This window comes from Acinonyx jubatus, chromosome B2, assembly GCF_027475565.1.
Source record: "Acinonyx jubatus isolate Ajub_Pintada_27869175 chromosome B2, VMU_Ajub_asm_v1.0, whole genome shotgun sequence".
NCBI lineage: Eukaryota > Metazoa > Chordata > Mammalia > Carnivora > Felidae > Acinonyx > Acinonyx jubatus.
Window position 1 is genome coordinate 84,160,119 of NC_069385.1, and position 18,298 is coordinate 84,178,416.

Sequence of the window (18,298 nt, forward strand, 5' to 3'; positions counted from 1 at the left end):
GGATGGAAATGGAGTAATTCAGTAAGATAAAGAATGCTGGAAAAGAGCCAGGTGTGGTGAGCGATGATTATAAGAATGATACTGGATACGAGGACTTCAGGATGCCTTTAAAACATCCAAGAAGAGATGTTAAGTAGGCAGATGGTTATAAAGGTCTGCAACACAGAGCTCTGGGTTCTCTCAGACAAATTTGAAAGTCATTAGTGTATAGATGGAAAATGCAACCATATCTATTAATTAACTTGTCTAGAGTGAGAAATGAAAGAAATTTAAAGCCAAACTCTACAATATCCCCATATATATGAAAGAATACATGGCAAAAGAAGACAAGGAGAAGAACCCAGGCTAGCAAACTAGTAGAAAGAAACTTAAGTACCAAATTGGAGTGAGGGGAGGAAGTGGGAGGTACAGAGATGAGACAACTTAAAAAAAAAAAAAAATTGGCTAGAATGGGAAAGAAAAAAGTAGTTACTGGCAAGGAAACTAGGGTCAGAGTTCAGTGTCTGCCTGTCTCTCTGTCTGTGTCTCTCTCTTCCTCCCCCTCCCCCCCGCCGTCCCCCCTCGCTTTCGCTCCTCCTCCCCCTCTCCCTCTCTCCTTAATCCTGTGAGAGACTTGAACATACTAGATTTTGTGGAAAGATCCAGGAGAGAGAGATCCAGGTTGAAGATTCAGGAGAAAGAAGAGATAATTAACATTGTAAGGTTTCTGAGAAAGTAGAAGGGAGAAACCAGGGAAGAGGTTGAGGTTTTGGTCTTAGATATGAAGAATTACATCTTTCTGTAAAAGAAGAGGACGACCATGAGATGGGTACACACACAGGTAGACATGTAAATCTGGCAGAGCAGTTTAAAGAAATTCCTAACTGATAACTTCTGTTTTTTATGAAGTAGAAAGAAAGATTATCTACTGAGAGTGAGAAGGGAGAGACCAGAATCTCCCCCATCAGACAGCATTTTCCTCAATCCATTCTCTCATTTTAGAAATAATTACAAACATTCTGGTACTCATCAAGACTATCAACTAGGGAGGCTCAGAATCTGACTTCAGCTCAGGTCATGACCTCACAGTTTATGTGTTCGAGCCCCAGGGCAGACTCTGTGCTGACAGCTCAGACAGAGCCTGCGTTGGATACTGTCTCTTTCTCTCTCTGCCCCTCCCCCCACTCACGCACTCTCTCTTTCTGGGTCTCTCTCTCTCTCAAAATTAAACATTTTTTTAAGTTTTTTAAAAGACTGTAACTAAACTAAAGATGAACATAATTTGTTCTATACCTGATAGTTACTCATAGTACTAGGACTTGGGGAAAATGGATCTAATGAATAACCAAGACATAGACCATTTAAGACTCCAGTTAGAAGGATGGTGGACCAGACACCCAATGCCACAAGCACATGCATGCTCCTAAAAAGTTTCTCCATTTGCAGTACAAATATATTATGCTGTACAAGAGACAAGCTGGTTTCCTTACCAGAAAAGTGCTAACTAGAAGCATACTCTAAAACACACACACGTGCGCGCGTGCACACACGCACACACATTCATTTAACCCTCTCTGTTCCTACTGAAAGTAAAAAGAATAAAAGTTTTTAAAGATATGCCACATGGCCACCTTTCTTGGGCACCTATCTCAAGCAAGAGGAAAAAGGAGAAGCATAGCTACAACTCTGTATTGAATGGGAAAGTTACCCTTGAAGCAAAATAATTCCATTTCTTGCTCATTTCTTCTTTTCTCACTCTACCCAGGGACACAGTACTCATTTTAGTGTCCCACCTGGGACCCAGGGCTGTCACCAGCAGAGTCCAAAGAGCTGTAACTTTCCAAAACTCCCTCTATGCCATTGAAAACTGAGCATCTTATAGAACTATATACACACATCATACCAATGTCAAGTTCCTGTTTTGGAGGTTGTACTAGAATAATGCAAGATAAAACCATTTAGTACACTGTGTAAAGGGCACGCAGGACCTCTCCATACTATCTTCACAACTTTCTAGGGTGAATCTACTTCAAAATAAAAAGTTCTTCAAAAATTAATCCTCTATGTCTTATATCACCAAGATTATATAGTCTGCTAGGTTACAGCAAAGTAATCCTCACTAATACATTAATGGATGTTAGCCTATTTCCCCTACCAGATAGCCTGTATGCTATAACATGAGTCTCCAGCACTCAAAATCTTCAGTCTAAAGCCATGGCTGTTGTGGTCAGAATGTGATACACGTTGAAAACAACCCAATGTGAAACTCAAATAAATAAATTCACAGATGAGAGAGGAGAAGTAACAATCAACACCACAGAAATACAAATAATTATAAGGGGTATTATGAAAAACTAAATGCCAACAAATTAGACAACCTAGAAGAAATAGATAAATTCCTAGGAACCTATAACCTACCAAAACTGAGACAGGAAGAAATATAAAATTTGAACAGACCAATAACCAGCAAAGAAATTGAATCAGTAATCAAAAAACTCCAAAAAAAAAAAAAAACCCTCCCAAAAAACAAAAGTCAAAGGCTTTACAGGCAAATTCTACCAAATATTTAAATAAGAGTTAATACCTATTCTTCCCAAACCATTCTAAAAAACAGAAAACGAAGGAAAACCCAAGTTCATTCTATGAGGCCAGCATTACCCTGATACCAAAACCAGATAAAGGCACCACTAAAAAAGAGAATTACAGGCCAATATCTCTGATGAACATAGACACAAAAATCCTCAACAAAACACTAGCAAACTAAATTCAATAATACATTAAAAAAAATCATGCCCCACAATCAAGTGGGATTTATTCCTGAGTTGCAAGAGTGGTTCAATATTTGCAAAACAATTAACATGATATAGCACATCAATAAGAGAAAGGATAAGAACTATAAAATCATTTCAATACATGCATAAAAAGCATTTGACAAAGTACAACATACATTCATAATAAAAGTAGATTTAGAGGGAGCATACCTCAACATAATAAAGGCCATATATATGAAAAATATAACATCATCCTTAATGGGAAAATACTGGAGCTTTTCCCCAAGGTCAGGAACAAGCCAAGGATGTCCACTCTCACCACTTTTGTTCAACATAGTCCTGGAAGTCCTAACCATATCAATCAGACAACAAAAAGAAATAGAAAGCACCCAAATTGGCAAGGAAGAAGTAAAACTTTCACTATTTGCAGATAACATAATACTATATATAGAAAACCTGAAAGACTCCACAAAAAAAAACTGCTAGAACTAATAAATTCAGTAAAATCACAGGATACAAAATCAATGTACAGAATCTGTTGCATTTCTATACACCAATAATGAAGCAGTAGAAAAAGAAACTAATCCCATTTACAACTGCTCCAAAAGCAATAAGATACCTAGTAATAAACCTAACCAAAGAGGTGAAAGACCTGTATTCTGAAAACCATAAAACACTGAAGAACTTACCAGACAAAGAAATGGAAACACATCCCAACCTCATGGACTGGAAGAACAAATATTGTTAAAACGTCTATACTACCCAAAGGAATCTATACATTTAATGCAGTTACTATCAGAGTAGCAACAGGATTTTTCACCAAGCTAGAAAAACAATCCTAAAGTTTGCATGAAACCACAAAAGACCCCAAATAGCCAAAGCAAAGCAAAGTTGGAGGCATCACAATTCCAGACTTCAAATTATATTGCAAAGCTGTAGTAATCAAACCAATATGGTACTGACATAGAAACAGACACAGATCCACAGAAAGAATAGAAAACCCAGAAATAAACCCACAACTACATGGTCAATTAATCTTCAACAAAGCAAGAAAGAATATCCAATGGAAAAAGACAATCTTTTCAACAAATGGTGTTGGGAAACCTGGACAGCAACATGCAAAAAATGAAACTAGACCACTTTCTTACATCATATACAAAAATAAATTCAAAGTTGATTAAAGACCTCAATGTGAGACCTGAAACCAAAAAAATCCTAGAAGAGAACATCTTTGTTCTCAACCTAACCTCTTTGACATCGACCATGGCAACTTCTTTCTAGATATATCTCCTGAGGCAAGGGATACAAAAACAAAAATAAACTATTGGGACTACATCAAAATAAAAAGCTTCTGCAAAGCAGAGGAAACAATCAACAAAACTGAAAGGCAGCCTACAGGATGGGAGAAGATATTTGCAAATGACATATCTGATAAAGGGTTAGTGTCTAAAATCTATAAAGAACTTATCAGACTCAACACCCAAAAAACAAATAATCCAATTTTAAAAAGTAGGCAGAAGAACAGGTGAACAGATGAAGAGATGAAACAGATGAACAGAAGAACAGATGAAAAGATATTCATCACTTACCATCAGGGAAATGCAAATCAAAGTTATAATGAGATATCACCTCACACTTGTCAAAAAGGCTAAATTCAACAACACAAGAAACAACAGGTGTTGGCAAGGATGTGGAGAAAAAGGAAAACTCATGCACTGTTGATGGAAAGCAAACTGATGCAGCCACTGTGCAAAACAATATGGAGGTTCCTCAAAAAGTTTAAAACAGAACTACCCTATGATCCAGCAATTGCACTACTAGGTATTTATCCAAAGAATACTTTGGTATTCAAGGGGTCACATGCACCCTGATATTTATAGTAGCATTATTTACAATAGCCAAACTATGGAAGCAGCCTAAGTGCCCATCACTTGATAAATGGATAAAGAAGATGTGGTATATAAATATATTGTAATGTCACTCAGCCATAAAAAAAGAATGAAATCTTGCCATTTGCAACAACATGGACGGAGTTAGGGAGTATAATGCTAAGCGAAGTAAGTCAGTCAGAGAAAGACAAATACCATATGTGGAATTTAAGAAACAAAACAAACGAGCGGAAAGAAAAAAAAAGAGAAACAGACAAACCAAGAAACAGACTCTTACCAGAGGGGAAGTGGGTGGGGGGATGGGTGAAATAGGTGAGAGGGATTAAGGCGTGCACTTGCTGTGATGAGCACCAGGCAATGTATAGAACTGTTGAATCACTATATTATACACCTGAACCTAATATAACACTGTATGTTAACTAACTGGAATTAAAACAAAAACTTTAAAAGCCAAATATAAAACAAGGAAACAATCTACTGTGTGAAGGAGTGATTGTCTGGCACCCTCAAATCATGTCATAGATGTGGGCATCTTCTCCACCAATGTATACAGCAAGATCTGTTGACGTCTAAACTCAACCAAAAACATGACTATCTTTAAACAGCAATTACAGTACATATTAAATAATTTAATGTTATTCAGCTGAAAGCGTCAGGAAATCTAGCTTCTAGCTCTGACCCTACCATAACACTGTGTGAGCCTAACCAGGTCACATTACTTCTCTCCAACTCTTCTTCCATAAAATGAGGAGGTGGAACGGGGTAACCTTGCTATGTGCTGATGGCTTCCTAGCACCCTCCATTTCACTGATACGCTAATACCTGACCCAGAGTTTCTGCCTGATGCCATTAAGCTGTACCTGAAGAGGACAGCAGGTAAAACACCCTTGAAAAGAAGGGCACTCCTGGGGTGGCTTTTGGAGGGAAAGAACAAGACAAGGAACTCCTCAAAAAAATTAGGTTGGGGTCCAGAAATCAAAATGCCTACCACCAAAGGAATGACAATAGCAGATCAAACAGCTCACTACAGAAGTTTATAAGAGGCTAGGATATTCAGTTCTTGACTGAAACCTTTTTTAATTTTCAGAATCAGAAAGTCCAGAACATTAATCCAAAAGGCCTGTTTTCCACTGGCTCACAGGTGCCTCAAATACAGCAACTAAACATATTCTCAAAATGCAAATACATGAACATATTTCTTCTAAGTTTGGTAGTGTATGGAAGACTAGAACTCGAAGTCAAAGAATACCACAGAGGATAATAATTAATAGCAATAGTCTAGAAGAAACTGTTCATTCACTTATTCTTTCATCCCACATGCATGAATGAGTTCCTAAAACAGATCAAATACTTTATTAGCCAGAATAAATATGAACATTAATGAAAATAGAATTCCTGTCTTTAAGCAACTCACAGTCTACTAAATAAGGCAGTCATATTTTTTAAAACTAGAATGGTGGCTCAGTCGGTTGAGTATCCAACTTGGCTCAGGTCATCAATTCACGGTTCTTGAGTTCAAGTCTCACATAAGGCTCGCTGCCGTCAACACAGAGCCCACTTCTGATCCTTTGTCCCCCTCTCTCTCTGCCCCTCCCCTGCTCATGCTCTCTCTCTCTCAAAAAAATAGACATTTAAAAAAAAACTACCCTGGGGCGCCCTGGATGGCTCAGTCTATTGAGCATCCGACTTCAACTCAGGTCATGCTCTCACGGCTTGTGGGTTCAAGCCCCACGTCGGGCTCTGTGCTGACAGCTCAGACCCTGGAGCCTGCATCGGATCTGTGTCTCCCTCTTGCTCTGCCCCTTCCCCGCTCACACTCTGTCTCTGTCTCTCAAAAATAAATACACATTGAAAAAAAACTTTTTTTAACTACACTGACCACAGTTTGGAAAGATGAAACAAATTCTGGAAATTGATGGTGGTGATGGATGTAAATGTACTTGATGCCACTGAACTATATACTTAAAAATGGCTACAATGGTAAATTTTATGTTATTTATATCTTGCCGCAATAAAAAAAAAAAAAAAGGAAACAACTGCTCTGATCAGTAAGTGCTGTAGTAAAGGTGTGTATAAGGACCCATGGAAGAACGGAGAATGAAGTGTTGACCTGCCAGTTGCCGCTGTAAGAAATCAGAATTTTAAAACCAACTCCCCTCCCCTCTCTCCCAGCACATGGAAGTAAGAACTTGAAGTCTTTCCCAAAAAAAGCAGGCTTCCTTTAAGCAGAGGCTAGCAAAAGTATTTTGGAAGCTACATCTACATTCCAGAGAGGATGCCACTGTTTTCTGACCTGTCACAGTTTGCTCCATGCTTTCTGTTAAGCTGTCATCACAAGCCAGGGGAAGGGTTACCAGATGCTACTTGCAGAGAGCTTCAAGGACAGGAACTGTCCAAACAAAGATGTGCTCCTTTGCAAAGGACAAATAGCTCCAGCAGAAGGAAACTGACTCAGGCCATAGCTAGGCAGCAAGGCCAGAAAGATAAGGAGCAGTCTAAAAGGCTATAAAAAGCCATGAGATGCTAGCAATCCTTACTAACCTTTCCACAATAATTAACTTGAAAGAAAATACATGAAACTGCTATAAACAAAGGAACAATTTGTTGCAGACTGCTTCTGATTTGCAGAATAACTTGACACCCCCATGTATCAGACAGGGTTCCAAAGGACTGATTTCAAGTCTTGGGACTACTGAGTTGAGTTCTCTACCTTCAATTACTTGTCCCCACCCTAACACTGCTTCAGAGTGAGACAAGGGCTGAGAACCACAGTCGCTTACAACTAGAAGAAACCACATGATTACCTAGTTCAGTGGTTCCCACGCTGGCTGTGCATCTAAATCACCAGAGAAGCTGTTGTAAAAATACAGATTTTCCCCAAAAATTTGCTATAGTAAGCTAGGGTACCAGAGAGCTCCATAGAGCTACTTACCTAGAGAGTCAAAGTAAACAGCCCAGAGTCTCACCACTAGAGAATTAAAGAATGAATTGGGGGTCCATCTCCTGTTCTACATCTTTTATACTACCCAACACTGTCTCTCAGCAGAATAGATAGAAAGTAAAGACTCCTGACTGCGGACATCAATCAGCATTTCTCAAGATGTGGTCCAGAAAAACAACGGAATTTCCCAGTGTTCATTTAAAATGCAAATTCTTAGGTCCTGTGCCAGCAATACTGACTTGGGATCTGGGGGTAGGGCCTGAACTCTGCATCTTAAACAAGCTCCCCAGTCAGTTGACTCTTAGGCACACTGCCGTTAGAGAACACTGGTAAGTTCTGGCAAGTGGAACTTCACACGCTCAACTTAGCTGCATGAGCTCCTCTAGAAGGGAACACAGGCTTCCATCTGTCGCTGCAGAAAAAGGGTAAGAGCTACAATTATCAACTGAGCAGGATTTCTCTGTGACTCAGGCTCTTCCTTCAGGTTCTCAGAGAAAAAGGAGTGCCAATTCTTGGGTCACCCAGAGTCCTGCAACTGAGGACTGTGGGCTACCCCCAGGGAAAGGGCTGGTATGGCCAGGTCCCTCCTGGCTCCAGGAGCCTGGTGTTCAGACACCAACACAAGCCATTCTTTTCAACAACTTTTAGGGACTCCTGGGTGGCTCAGCTGGTTGAGCGTCCAACTCTTAATTTCGGCTCAGGTCATGATCCCTGAGTTGTGGAATCAAGCCCTGTGTCGGGCTCCACACTGAGCATGGATCCTGCTTGAGTCTCTCTCTCTCTCTCTCTCTCTCTCTCTCTCTCTCTCCTGCTGCCCCTCCCCTTGCTGTCTCTCTCTCTCTCTCATTCTCTCTCTCTTTATCTCTATCTCAAATTAAAAAAAAAAAAAGGTTTTAAAGAACCTCTAAACCTGGAATATAATTTTTAAATCATAGATGAAAGATCATTTGTAATGAAACCTGGTTATACATGCAATGGAATATTTTTCAGCCTTAAAAAGGAATGAAATTCAGACACATGCTGCCATATGGATAAACCTTGAGGATATTATGCTAGGTGAAATAAGCCAGTCACAAAAAACAAAAACAAAACAAACAAACAAAAAAAACCAAATACTATATGGCCCCACCTATATGAAGTACTTAGAGTAGTCAAGTTCATAGGGACAGAAAGTAGAATGGTGGTTGCCCCTGGCTGGAAAAGAGGAGGAATGGGAAGTTAGTATTTAGTGGGTCAACAGTTTCAGTTCTGCAAGATGTAAAGAGTTCAGGAGATGGATGGCAGTGATGGCTGGACAACAATGTGCGTATATTTAATACCACTAAACCATACACTCAAAAGTTAAGATAGTAAATTTCATGTATATTTTACCACAATTAAAAAAAAGAAAAGGCTCAGTCAATAGAGCATGAGACTCTTGATCTCACAATCATTAAGTCTGAGCCCCACATTGGGTGTTGAGTCTACTTTAAAAATAATGAAAAACAAAATTGCAACTATTTGGGAGAGCCAAGGATACCAGTCAAGAGGTAGATACCTAGAAAGAGAAGGCACCTGGAGAAGTACTGGAAAACAATGAAAATATAAGCAGTGTTTAACATTCACAAGTTATCTGCCCAAGGTGTATTTGTAAGATGATTATTAAACTGGAGCACATCTCCCCAGTTGTCCTTTAATGTACCTGAAACATAGCAACTCTGTAAAACACACTTCTATGAAGAGGCATTATAGCTAAAATAAACCTCTACCCTCTAAGAGGAGGATGCGGTGCTCCTGGAAGTTAAGACAGAAATGTTGGGGCAGGGGAGGTGCTACTAAAGGAAAAAGGGATAGTGATTCTTCTCAAGAGAAGAAGCACAGTCCCCAGCACAGCAAAGAACCATTCACATTCCAGGCAGGTACACAAATTAAGTACATGCATAAGTAGCACACATTAAAAAAAAAAAAAAAAAAATCAGTGCTCTTACTAAATTTCCTAAGTTTAAAAGAGCTTAGGGGCACCTGGGTGGCTCATTCTGTTAAGCGTCCGACTTCAGCTCAGGTCATGATCTCACAGTCCATGAGTTCAAGCTCCATGTCAGGCTCTGCGCTGACAGCTCAGAGCCTGGAGCCTGCTTCGGATTCTGTGTCTCTGCCCCTCCCCAGCTTGCACTCTGTCTGTCTCTCTCAAAAATAAATAAACATTACAAAAAAAATTTTTTAAAGAGCTTAAAAGTTATTATCAAGAGTTGCTTTGCAATGTAATTAAACTAGCATAATAGGGGCACCTGGGTGGCTCAGTCAGTTAAGCGTCCAACTCTGGATTTTGGTGCAGGTCATGATCTTAAGGTTTGTGATCGAGCCCCACATCTGGCTCTGTGCTGACAGTGCAGAGCCTACTTGGGATTCTCTCCTCTCCCTCTCTCTCTGCCCCTCCCCTGCTCATGCTCACTCTCTCTCTCTCTTTTTCTCAAAATAAATAAATACTTTAAGTAAATAAATAAACTATCATTATAAAAAGTGCATGTCTGTGAATATACAGAGAACTTACTGTGTGTGTTCTACCATTATATACTGCACAATAAAGACATTAAAAAAAAAGAAAACCTAGAAATTTTATGAAATCAAAATAATTAGTCATCATTAAAAATCCTGAAAGTGGAAAGCAATACCAGAAGGTCAAAAGAAATGTAGTAACCTAGAAAGGTTAGTATATAATAAATGACTCGTTCACACTTATTCTATAAAGGTACATGTTATGGTTGTAGAAATGCCAAGGAGCCCACCAAGTGTGTTTTACCTAAAGGATTCTTTTTCTGACCTAGCATAAAGGGTGATTTAAGAATGCCTTGCTAATTGGAACACCTGGGTAGCTCAGTCAGTTAAGCATCCAACTCGATATTGGCTCAAGTCATTATCTCATGGTCATGATCTCAAGTCAAGGTCCTGATCTCATGGTTGTGAGATCAAGCCCTGAGTAGGGCTCTATCTTGAGCGTGGACACTGCTTGTGATTCTCTCTCTTCCTCTGTCTCTGCCCCTCCCTCGCTCCCTCTCTCTCTCTCTCTCAAAATAAATAAACACTTAAAAAAAAAAAAAAAAAGAATGCCACACTGATTACAGTCACTACAAATCAAAGCTCCAATAAGTCTAATACTAAGATCACTCCATATTTTTGCTAGAGACAAATGGAATTTCAAAACATTCCTCTGAAATGTTTTCCCTTCCCTGAGATCTAATCCTGAGAACAGTCACTGCCTTAGAAAAACAAAAATATAGTGTACAGTGGTGGACTATTTAAATAATAAATATATTTCTACCACAGTCATTATTCACTGCTGAAAGAAAAAGGAGTTCAATAATAAGCAATAAACAATCTTTGAATGTTGTGCAGGAGTCCAGGAAAGATAAAAACCAGAGACCAATACAGGGTCTCGGGTTGCTTCCCATAACATTTCTTTGATTACACTGACCCCTGGTGGCCCTTAAAGGACTCTTTTCTTTTCTTTTCTTTTCTTTTCTTTTCTTTTCTTTTCTTTTCTTTTCTTTTTTCTTTTCTTTTTTCTTTTCTTTTCTTTTAAATAAAAGTGCTTAGATTTCCGTAGTGTGTGCCTTAACATTATATAACCTGGCAGGAATCCTTTCACAACGTGTATGTATATCAAATAATCATACTGTAAACTTAAGTAACCTATCCTTTTGTCAATTGTACCTCAATAAAATCTGGGGAAAAAACACTGTATCACCAAGTACCTGATCAATATGCTGGTCTTTTCTAAAAGATAAAGATGCCTTATGGAATGTGGAAAAGGAGACATTATATGTATTTCAATACTAATGATTATTAAATACCTTTAATACACTCATCTAATAAATACTGACTGATATCCATGTGTGAAACACGTGCTAAGTCATAGAGATACAGATGTGAACAAGCCCCAAAAGACTACAGTCTCTTAGATGCCACCAGTTAAAAGTGACATGAATGAACCAAGAGAAGCACAGAGTGCTATGGAGATGTCTACAGGGATTAAGCCATTCAAGGCTGTTCGAGGACAAGGGTGGCACTTAACAAAGCTGAAAAGGTGGGCAAAGGCCAAATCTTGTAAATGATTTGAATTTTTTAAGCACCTACCTTTCCTTGTCTTTCTTTTCCTAATCAATATGACCAAATCAATATGACAGATCCGGTCCACAAACCACTGCATGAGAAATCCTGTTAATTTTCAACTTATGATCTCACATCTTCCAAAAGTCTTTCTCCACTATTCTATCACCCTCTGTCTTCTAGTACATATCCTGTTCACCACTCACTGAACAAATTAACCTCTTGGAGGCTGCCACCCAGCTGAGATTGTCCCTGGCCACCGTGCGGAAGTGCCTCTGAATGGACCAACAGTGGACACTGACCCAACAGAAGTCCATCCACAGCCACCAACAAAGAGGGTTGCTTGAAGGACTCTGAGATGACGGTTATTCAGATGAGCCGATGCGACCAGTCCAGATTTGGACTAGAAACACCATAGAGGTTGACAGAAGAGTGAGGGGAGAATGACGCAGCCAGAGAGACAGAATGAGACACGATCCCAAAAGCATCAGCACTCATCCTTACAATACACCTTCTTTATCCCATGCTAGTCCAAGTCACCCTGCACCCTTAGAAGTACCTGATGAGGGAAATACAAATCAAACCACAATGAGATACCACCTCACACTTGTCAGAACAACTAAAATTAACAACTCAGGAAACGACAGATGTTGGCAAGGGTGCAGAGAGAGAGGAACCCTTTTGCGCTGGTGGTGGGAATGCAAACTGGTGCGGCCATTCTGGAAAAAAGATGGAAGTTCCTCAAAAAATTACTGATAGAACTACCCTACAACCCAGCAATTACACTACTAGGTATTTATCCAAAGGATACAGGAGTGCTGATTCGAAGGGGCACATGCACCCCAATGTTTATAGCAGCACTATCAACAATAGCCAAAGTATGGAAAGAGCCCAAATGTCACAGACTGATGAAGAAGATAAAGATGTGGTACATAGATACAATGGAAGATTACTTGGCAATGAAAAAGAATGAAATCTTGCCATTTGCAACAATGTGGATGGAACTAGAGTATATTATACTAAGCAAAATAAGTCAGTCAGAGAAAGGCAAATATCATATATGATTTCACTCCTATGTGGAATTTAAGAAAGAAAACAGATGAACATAGGGGAAGGGAAGCAAAAATAAGATAAAAAAAAAAAAAAAGAAAGGAAGACAAACCATAAGAGACTCTTAAATACAGAGAATAAACTGAGGGTTCCTGGTGTGGTGTTGGGTGGGGGGATGGGCTAAATGGGCGATGGGCATTAAGGAGGGCACTTGTTGGGATGAGCACAGGGTGTTATGTATAAGTGATGAATCACTAATTTCTATTCCTAAAATCATTATTACACTATATATGTTAACTAACTTGAATTTAAATTTAAAAAATAAAATAAATTTTAAAATTAAAAAAAAAAAAAAAAAACCTGATGGACCTCACTGACTCAGCACCTCACGATTCCTCCGCTGTCACACTGCCTTGTTTTCCTGTCACGCTTACGTTATTCAACTTTTATTATATTATCCATGTCAGCACAACAATGATATTGAGGACAGAGATTTTGCATGTTTACCTCCTTATTTCCACAACTGCCCTATACGCCCTCACATATTTGATACAGGGACAGATAGATGGAAAGACAGACAGATGGATAGATAAACAACTGATCCTGGAGAACTCTATAGTGAAATCAAAGGTGGGAACTAAGAAAACCCTAATTCCTTCACACTCACAGTATATGTCCTAATCATCAATTCCCATCATTCCCAACATGTGCCAGTAACACCAAACTTCTCCCAAACCCCCAGACCCGTGAGGCTCTCTTCCATCTTCCCAACCTCTACACACAGCCTTCTCTCTGTGAAGTCTCACAAACACTGACTCTCTTCTTCTTCCATAAGCACAAATGTCTTGCTCCCCTAGAGTTCAACACCCCCTCCTCCAGGCTTCCCTGAGCCCTATACACACCTCTACACTTTCTCACTGCCCACCTGTCTCACCCCTGCAGCACACCCTCTCCGCAGGCACTCTTCATGGATGCTCAAAAACCATGTGCTGGCTAAGAGAGACTAGATCTGCTTTTAGGATGTGACCCCTTCCTAAAAGCAGAAAGGAGAAAATTTTTTTTTAATTTTTTTGGTACACTTATCCCACTTAAGGTCTTATGTTAATGAATGATTATTCCTTCTAATAAAGTGGTTCTCAGTGGGGAAGGGAGAGGGTATTTTTTCCCCGTGGAGAGTGACGATGCCTGTAGACAATTCTGTTTGGCACACTTGGGCTGCTACTGGCATCTGAGGTGCTGAGGCTAAAGATCCTGCTAAACATCCTACAGTGTACCCAACCATGCCCACAGCAAAAAATTTTTGTCCAAAATGTCAACAGCTCTTTTAATAGAACTATTTTTAAAAGCTCTTATTTGGGGCGCCTGGGTGGCTTGGTCGGTTAAGTGTCCGACTTCGGCTCAGGTCATGATCTCACGGTCCGTGAGTTCGAGCCCCGCATCGGGCTCTGTGCTGACAGCTCAGAGCGTGGAGCCTGTTTCCGATTCTGTGTCTCCCTCTCTCTCTGCCCCTCCCCTGTTCATGCTCTGTCTCTCTCTGTCTCAAAAATAAATAATCATTAAAAAACAATTTTTTTTAAAAAAAGCTCTTATTCACAAATTTATATATTTTTTAATAAACTCCAGAGAAAAATGGGACAATATTCAATGAATCTTCAAACATCACACAGGGATGCACAGGAGAAAACCTAAGGCAGAGAGATGAGTCTGCCCTGTGAGATCTCAGAGCTTCAAAGGTTGGCAACAAACAAAGGAAGTAGGTAGAGGAGTTGGGGAGAAAGAGGACTTGGGGAACAGAAAATTGGTGTGGTCGTTTAAAATCACTGTTTCTTTTTTTTTTTTTTTGTATGTTTTAATGTTTTGTTTTGTTTTGTTTTGTTTTTTGAGAGAGAGAGACAGAGAAAGCACAAGTGGGGGAGGGGCAGAGAGAGGGAGACACAGAACCTGAAGCAGGCTCCAGGCTCTGAGCTGTCAGCACAGAGACCTATGCGGAGCTCCAAAGCATGAAACGTGAGATCATGATATGAGCCAAAGTCAGACACTTAACCGCATAGCCACCCAGGCACCCCAATCACTGTGTGTTTTTTTTTTTAATTTTTTTTTCAACGTTTATTTATTCACACTGTGTTTTAAAACAATGATAAAGTAGGTTAGTCCAATCTCATCAGGAGTCATTCAGAGACATAAAATTTGCTAAATTATAACTATGTATCTGTAGGTTAGTTTTAAAATACTCAACGTATGCACTGAATAAGTAAAATAAACATTAATCAGTTTTACATTAAACACAAAACGTTTTGTGGTGCCTGGGTGGCTCAGTCAGTTGAGCATCCGACTTTGGCTCAGGTCATGATCTCGCACTCTGTGAGTTCGAGCCCCACGTCTGGCTCTGTGTTAACAGCTCAGAGCCTGGAGTCTGCTTCAGATTCTGTGTCTCCCTCTCTCTCTGACCCTCCCCTGCTCATGCTCTGTCTCTCTCTGTCTCTCAAAAATAAATAAACATTTAAAAAATGCAAAATGTTTTAACCTTCAAACATTGTATTACAGAAAAAGGCAACAATGGCTAAAACTCTAACATATTACAATGAAAGCTAACCCATTGATAAACATAGCAAATTCAAAATACACCCCTTAAATTATCTAGATGTTCAGATTAACAATTTTCTGTTCAGTGAATAAATGACATTGGAGATATTTCCCCACCTGACCTAATTAAATCACTTTAGCATTCCCCCTGAAAATATATTTATACTCACATTCACTTGAACTTGAATGGACCAGTCACCAAGTATTGGATGGGAAGATAATTGAAAAGTTTTGGAAACGATGCCAAGATCACTTTGTTCTGACAACCACTGTTGGATCAAATTGGACTTGGGGTCCTACAACAAAAACCGTACATGTTAACTATATAAATACTGCCGCATACATGTGTTATGAATGATGCCCTCCATGCAGCACTCCCAGGGACATCCTAAATATGGCACAGAGATACGTTTTGTAAAATTTTGGCCATATGTTACTAAACAGAAGACAAATCAGAATTTCTTCCTTTCTCATACCCTCCTGAGAACATCTTTATTCTGCTCCACCTTCCAATTCTTGGCACCATATTTCCCTCTACATGGAACACACATGACATGTGTAGCACCAAACCTGTGCTGTCATTGTTAACCTAGAGATAACAGACCTTGTGTATGTATTCAGGGCCCACTGCGTGTCAGGCACTCTGTCGTATCATTACCACTCATACATCACTCAATCATCACAACTCTCCCTCAGGGTAGGACTGTCCTCACATTATAGCAGAAAACAGATTCCCAGAGAGGTTAGGTAAACACTCAACTGTAAGTAATCCATGAATTCAGGATTCGAACCCACACACCGTTTAATCCAACAAAATGTATCATAGCCATGTTTAGCGAAGGTTGTGCAGGAAAAACACTTCAGTTTTCCTAGACTTCCCCAATGATCCCGTCATGCACATTCAGCCAAGCCAATCCAGCAGTCATCCCGGACTTCCCTTCACATTCCCAGCCCTGTCGACTCCACCTCTTTAATCTCTCTCTAATCCTCACATCCAGCTGCCATGTCCTGTTTTCTGACTATTACGACTAATCTCCCTCCTCCACTCTTGCCCTCCAATAAATACATCTTCCCTTCTGCCAACAGTGTTGTCCATCTGAAACACAAATCTGAGATTGAGGCAAAGTGGTGGAAATGCTTCGTACAGTTCCTGACATATGACAAGCAGTGGACCACGAGGTGGTGATAGCTTTTGTTTGCCTACAGAATGAGATCTACACTCCTTGACATAGTTTACATAACTTAGCAGTCTGATTCCATCTATACTTCTATGCTCATCTTCCTCTAAACATACAGATTTCTTTGCAATTCACTCCCAAAAGCCCATGCTTCTCAGCCTCTACAATTGCTGCACAGAATGCCCTTCCTTCCTGTCCAATAGGTGAAATAAGCTCCAGTGTCCTGCCTCCTATAAATGCTTCCAACAGACAAAATGGCCACTTCCTGGAGAGTCCCTAGTACATCTGGAGTTTACCCCTTTTGAAGACTACCCCTTTTGAGTTTACTGAACTCATGGGTTATGTGGGATTTTTTTGTTCCCAGCTAGACTGTGAACTCATGAGAGCAGGGATCAAATATTTTCCCTGATTGTTATTCTCTATCCTTTGACTAGACGTAGTGGGTCAGCCCAGTTAACGGAAGCCAGAAGAAACCTCTCTCCCCAAGTAGGGGAGGATGTGAAAGTCAGAGGTAAGGACAATGCTGAGAATTGAGTTAGGAGTAGTCTAGTAAGCCAGAAACTAATTGTTAAAACCAAATACCAAAGCAAGTCAAGACTAAGTATGTCACCCTCCTTGGCAAACTCCTAGGATGGGCATTGTAATCAGCTGTTGGCTCTCCTGCACCTGCCACAGCATGATGCGTGGGTGAAAACAAAAAATACCTTTTTTCTTCTGTCAGCCTGACAAAAATAAAAAATAATAATAATAATTCCCAGTGTTATTTAAACTGAATGGAAAGGAATGTTCATACTCTGCTGATGCATTATTTGGTGAGGGTATACGCTTCTCCCAGGTGGTACCATGGCCCTACAAAAAAAGGAAGTTCTAAATGAAGTCTTTGATGACTTTGAACCTGGAGGATCTGGACGGTTGGGAGTGAATGAGATAATCCCTCTGGTTTGTTAAGCCTGCCTCAGACCTAGGCCTAACTGTCACCAACAGGAAAACACAGAGAATGTAGAAACACCAGAAGTTTTTACACATCAGGATTCGAACAGACCATGCATGGTGGCACCACAGCAGAACCCAGCATTTGTACGTCACCATCTCCTGCTAGGATGCACACAGGACAGCCATATACAACATGAACAGTGGCCCTGACACAGCCAGAACAGCCACATGCTGGAGATGCTGCAATAGTGGCCCCTTGTGCTCTCTGAGTCACCTTTAGATGGTTCTGGTGCCTCAGCACAGCACAGTACCTGCTGCCTGTGCCAGACTGTCTCAAGCAATAAATCCCCAGCTGGAGAATATGTCCAGTAGGAGTATTTCTGCCACTCCTCAGAGTCCTGGATTATGCACCCAGCGTCTGTCTAGCATGTAGAACTGGAGAAGTCAAATCACTTAAACGAGGTGGTCCCCTCACCTCACCAGGAATGAGGTCCTGGTTTTGTCATGGCTGCCCCACACCAGAGTGTCAGGGCACAATCACAAGATACACCCTTAAGGCAACAACAGCTATTCCCATACAAGGTCATTCATCTGTACAAGAAGCAACACTTTCTTCAGGAAGGAAGTCACGGTAGAAGTCTGCTGTGCCAGCTACCATGGAGGTGTTGAAGGCACTGATTTCCATAGTGTCAAGCCAGAGTAGCCAGAGGTAGCGAGAATTAGAGCAGAGGTAGGGCACGTTTTTACCACTGTCAAAAGGGCCCTGAAGGCCTTTTCAACCTGAGAAGGTCAGTTATCAAGGCAGACAAAATTAATAATACCAAACGACAAAAAAAAAAAAAAAAAAAACACACACACAAAACACTGAGCACCCCCTGAACATGCTGT

General features: G+C 40.2%; 1 protein-coding gene across 5 annotated transcripts in view; it reads right to left on the bottom strand.

Annotated features, from left to right (window-relative positions):
- The window catches only part of CD109 (CD109 molecule), a 173,635-nt gene that overhangs the window by 92,347 nt on the left and 62,990 nt on the right, over positions 1-18,298 (bottom strand). For all 5 annotated transcript variants that reach the window (XR_008298528.1, XR_003419529.2, XM_053222566.1 and 2 more), the window contains one exon: positions 15,470-15,595. Coding sequence is in view for 3 of the 5 variants with exons in the window: in XM_053222566.1 (XP_053078541.1) it covers positions 15,470-15,595 (126 nt within the window). In the remaining 2 variants the exon portion in view is untranslated. The remainder of the gene's footprint in view (positions 1-15,469; positions 15,596-18,298) is intronic.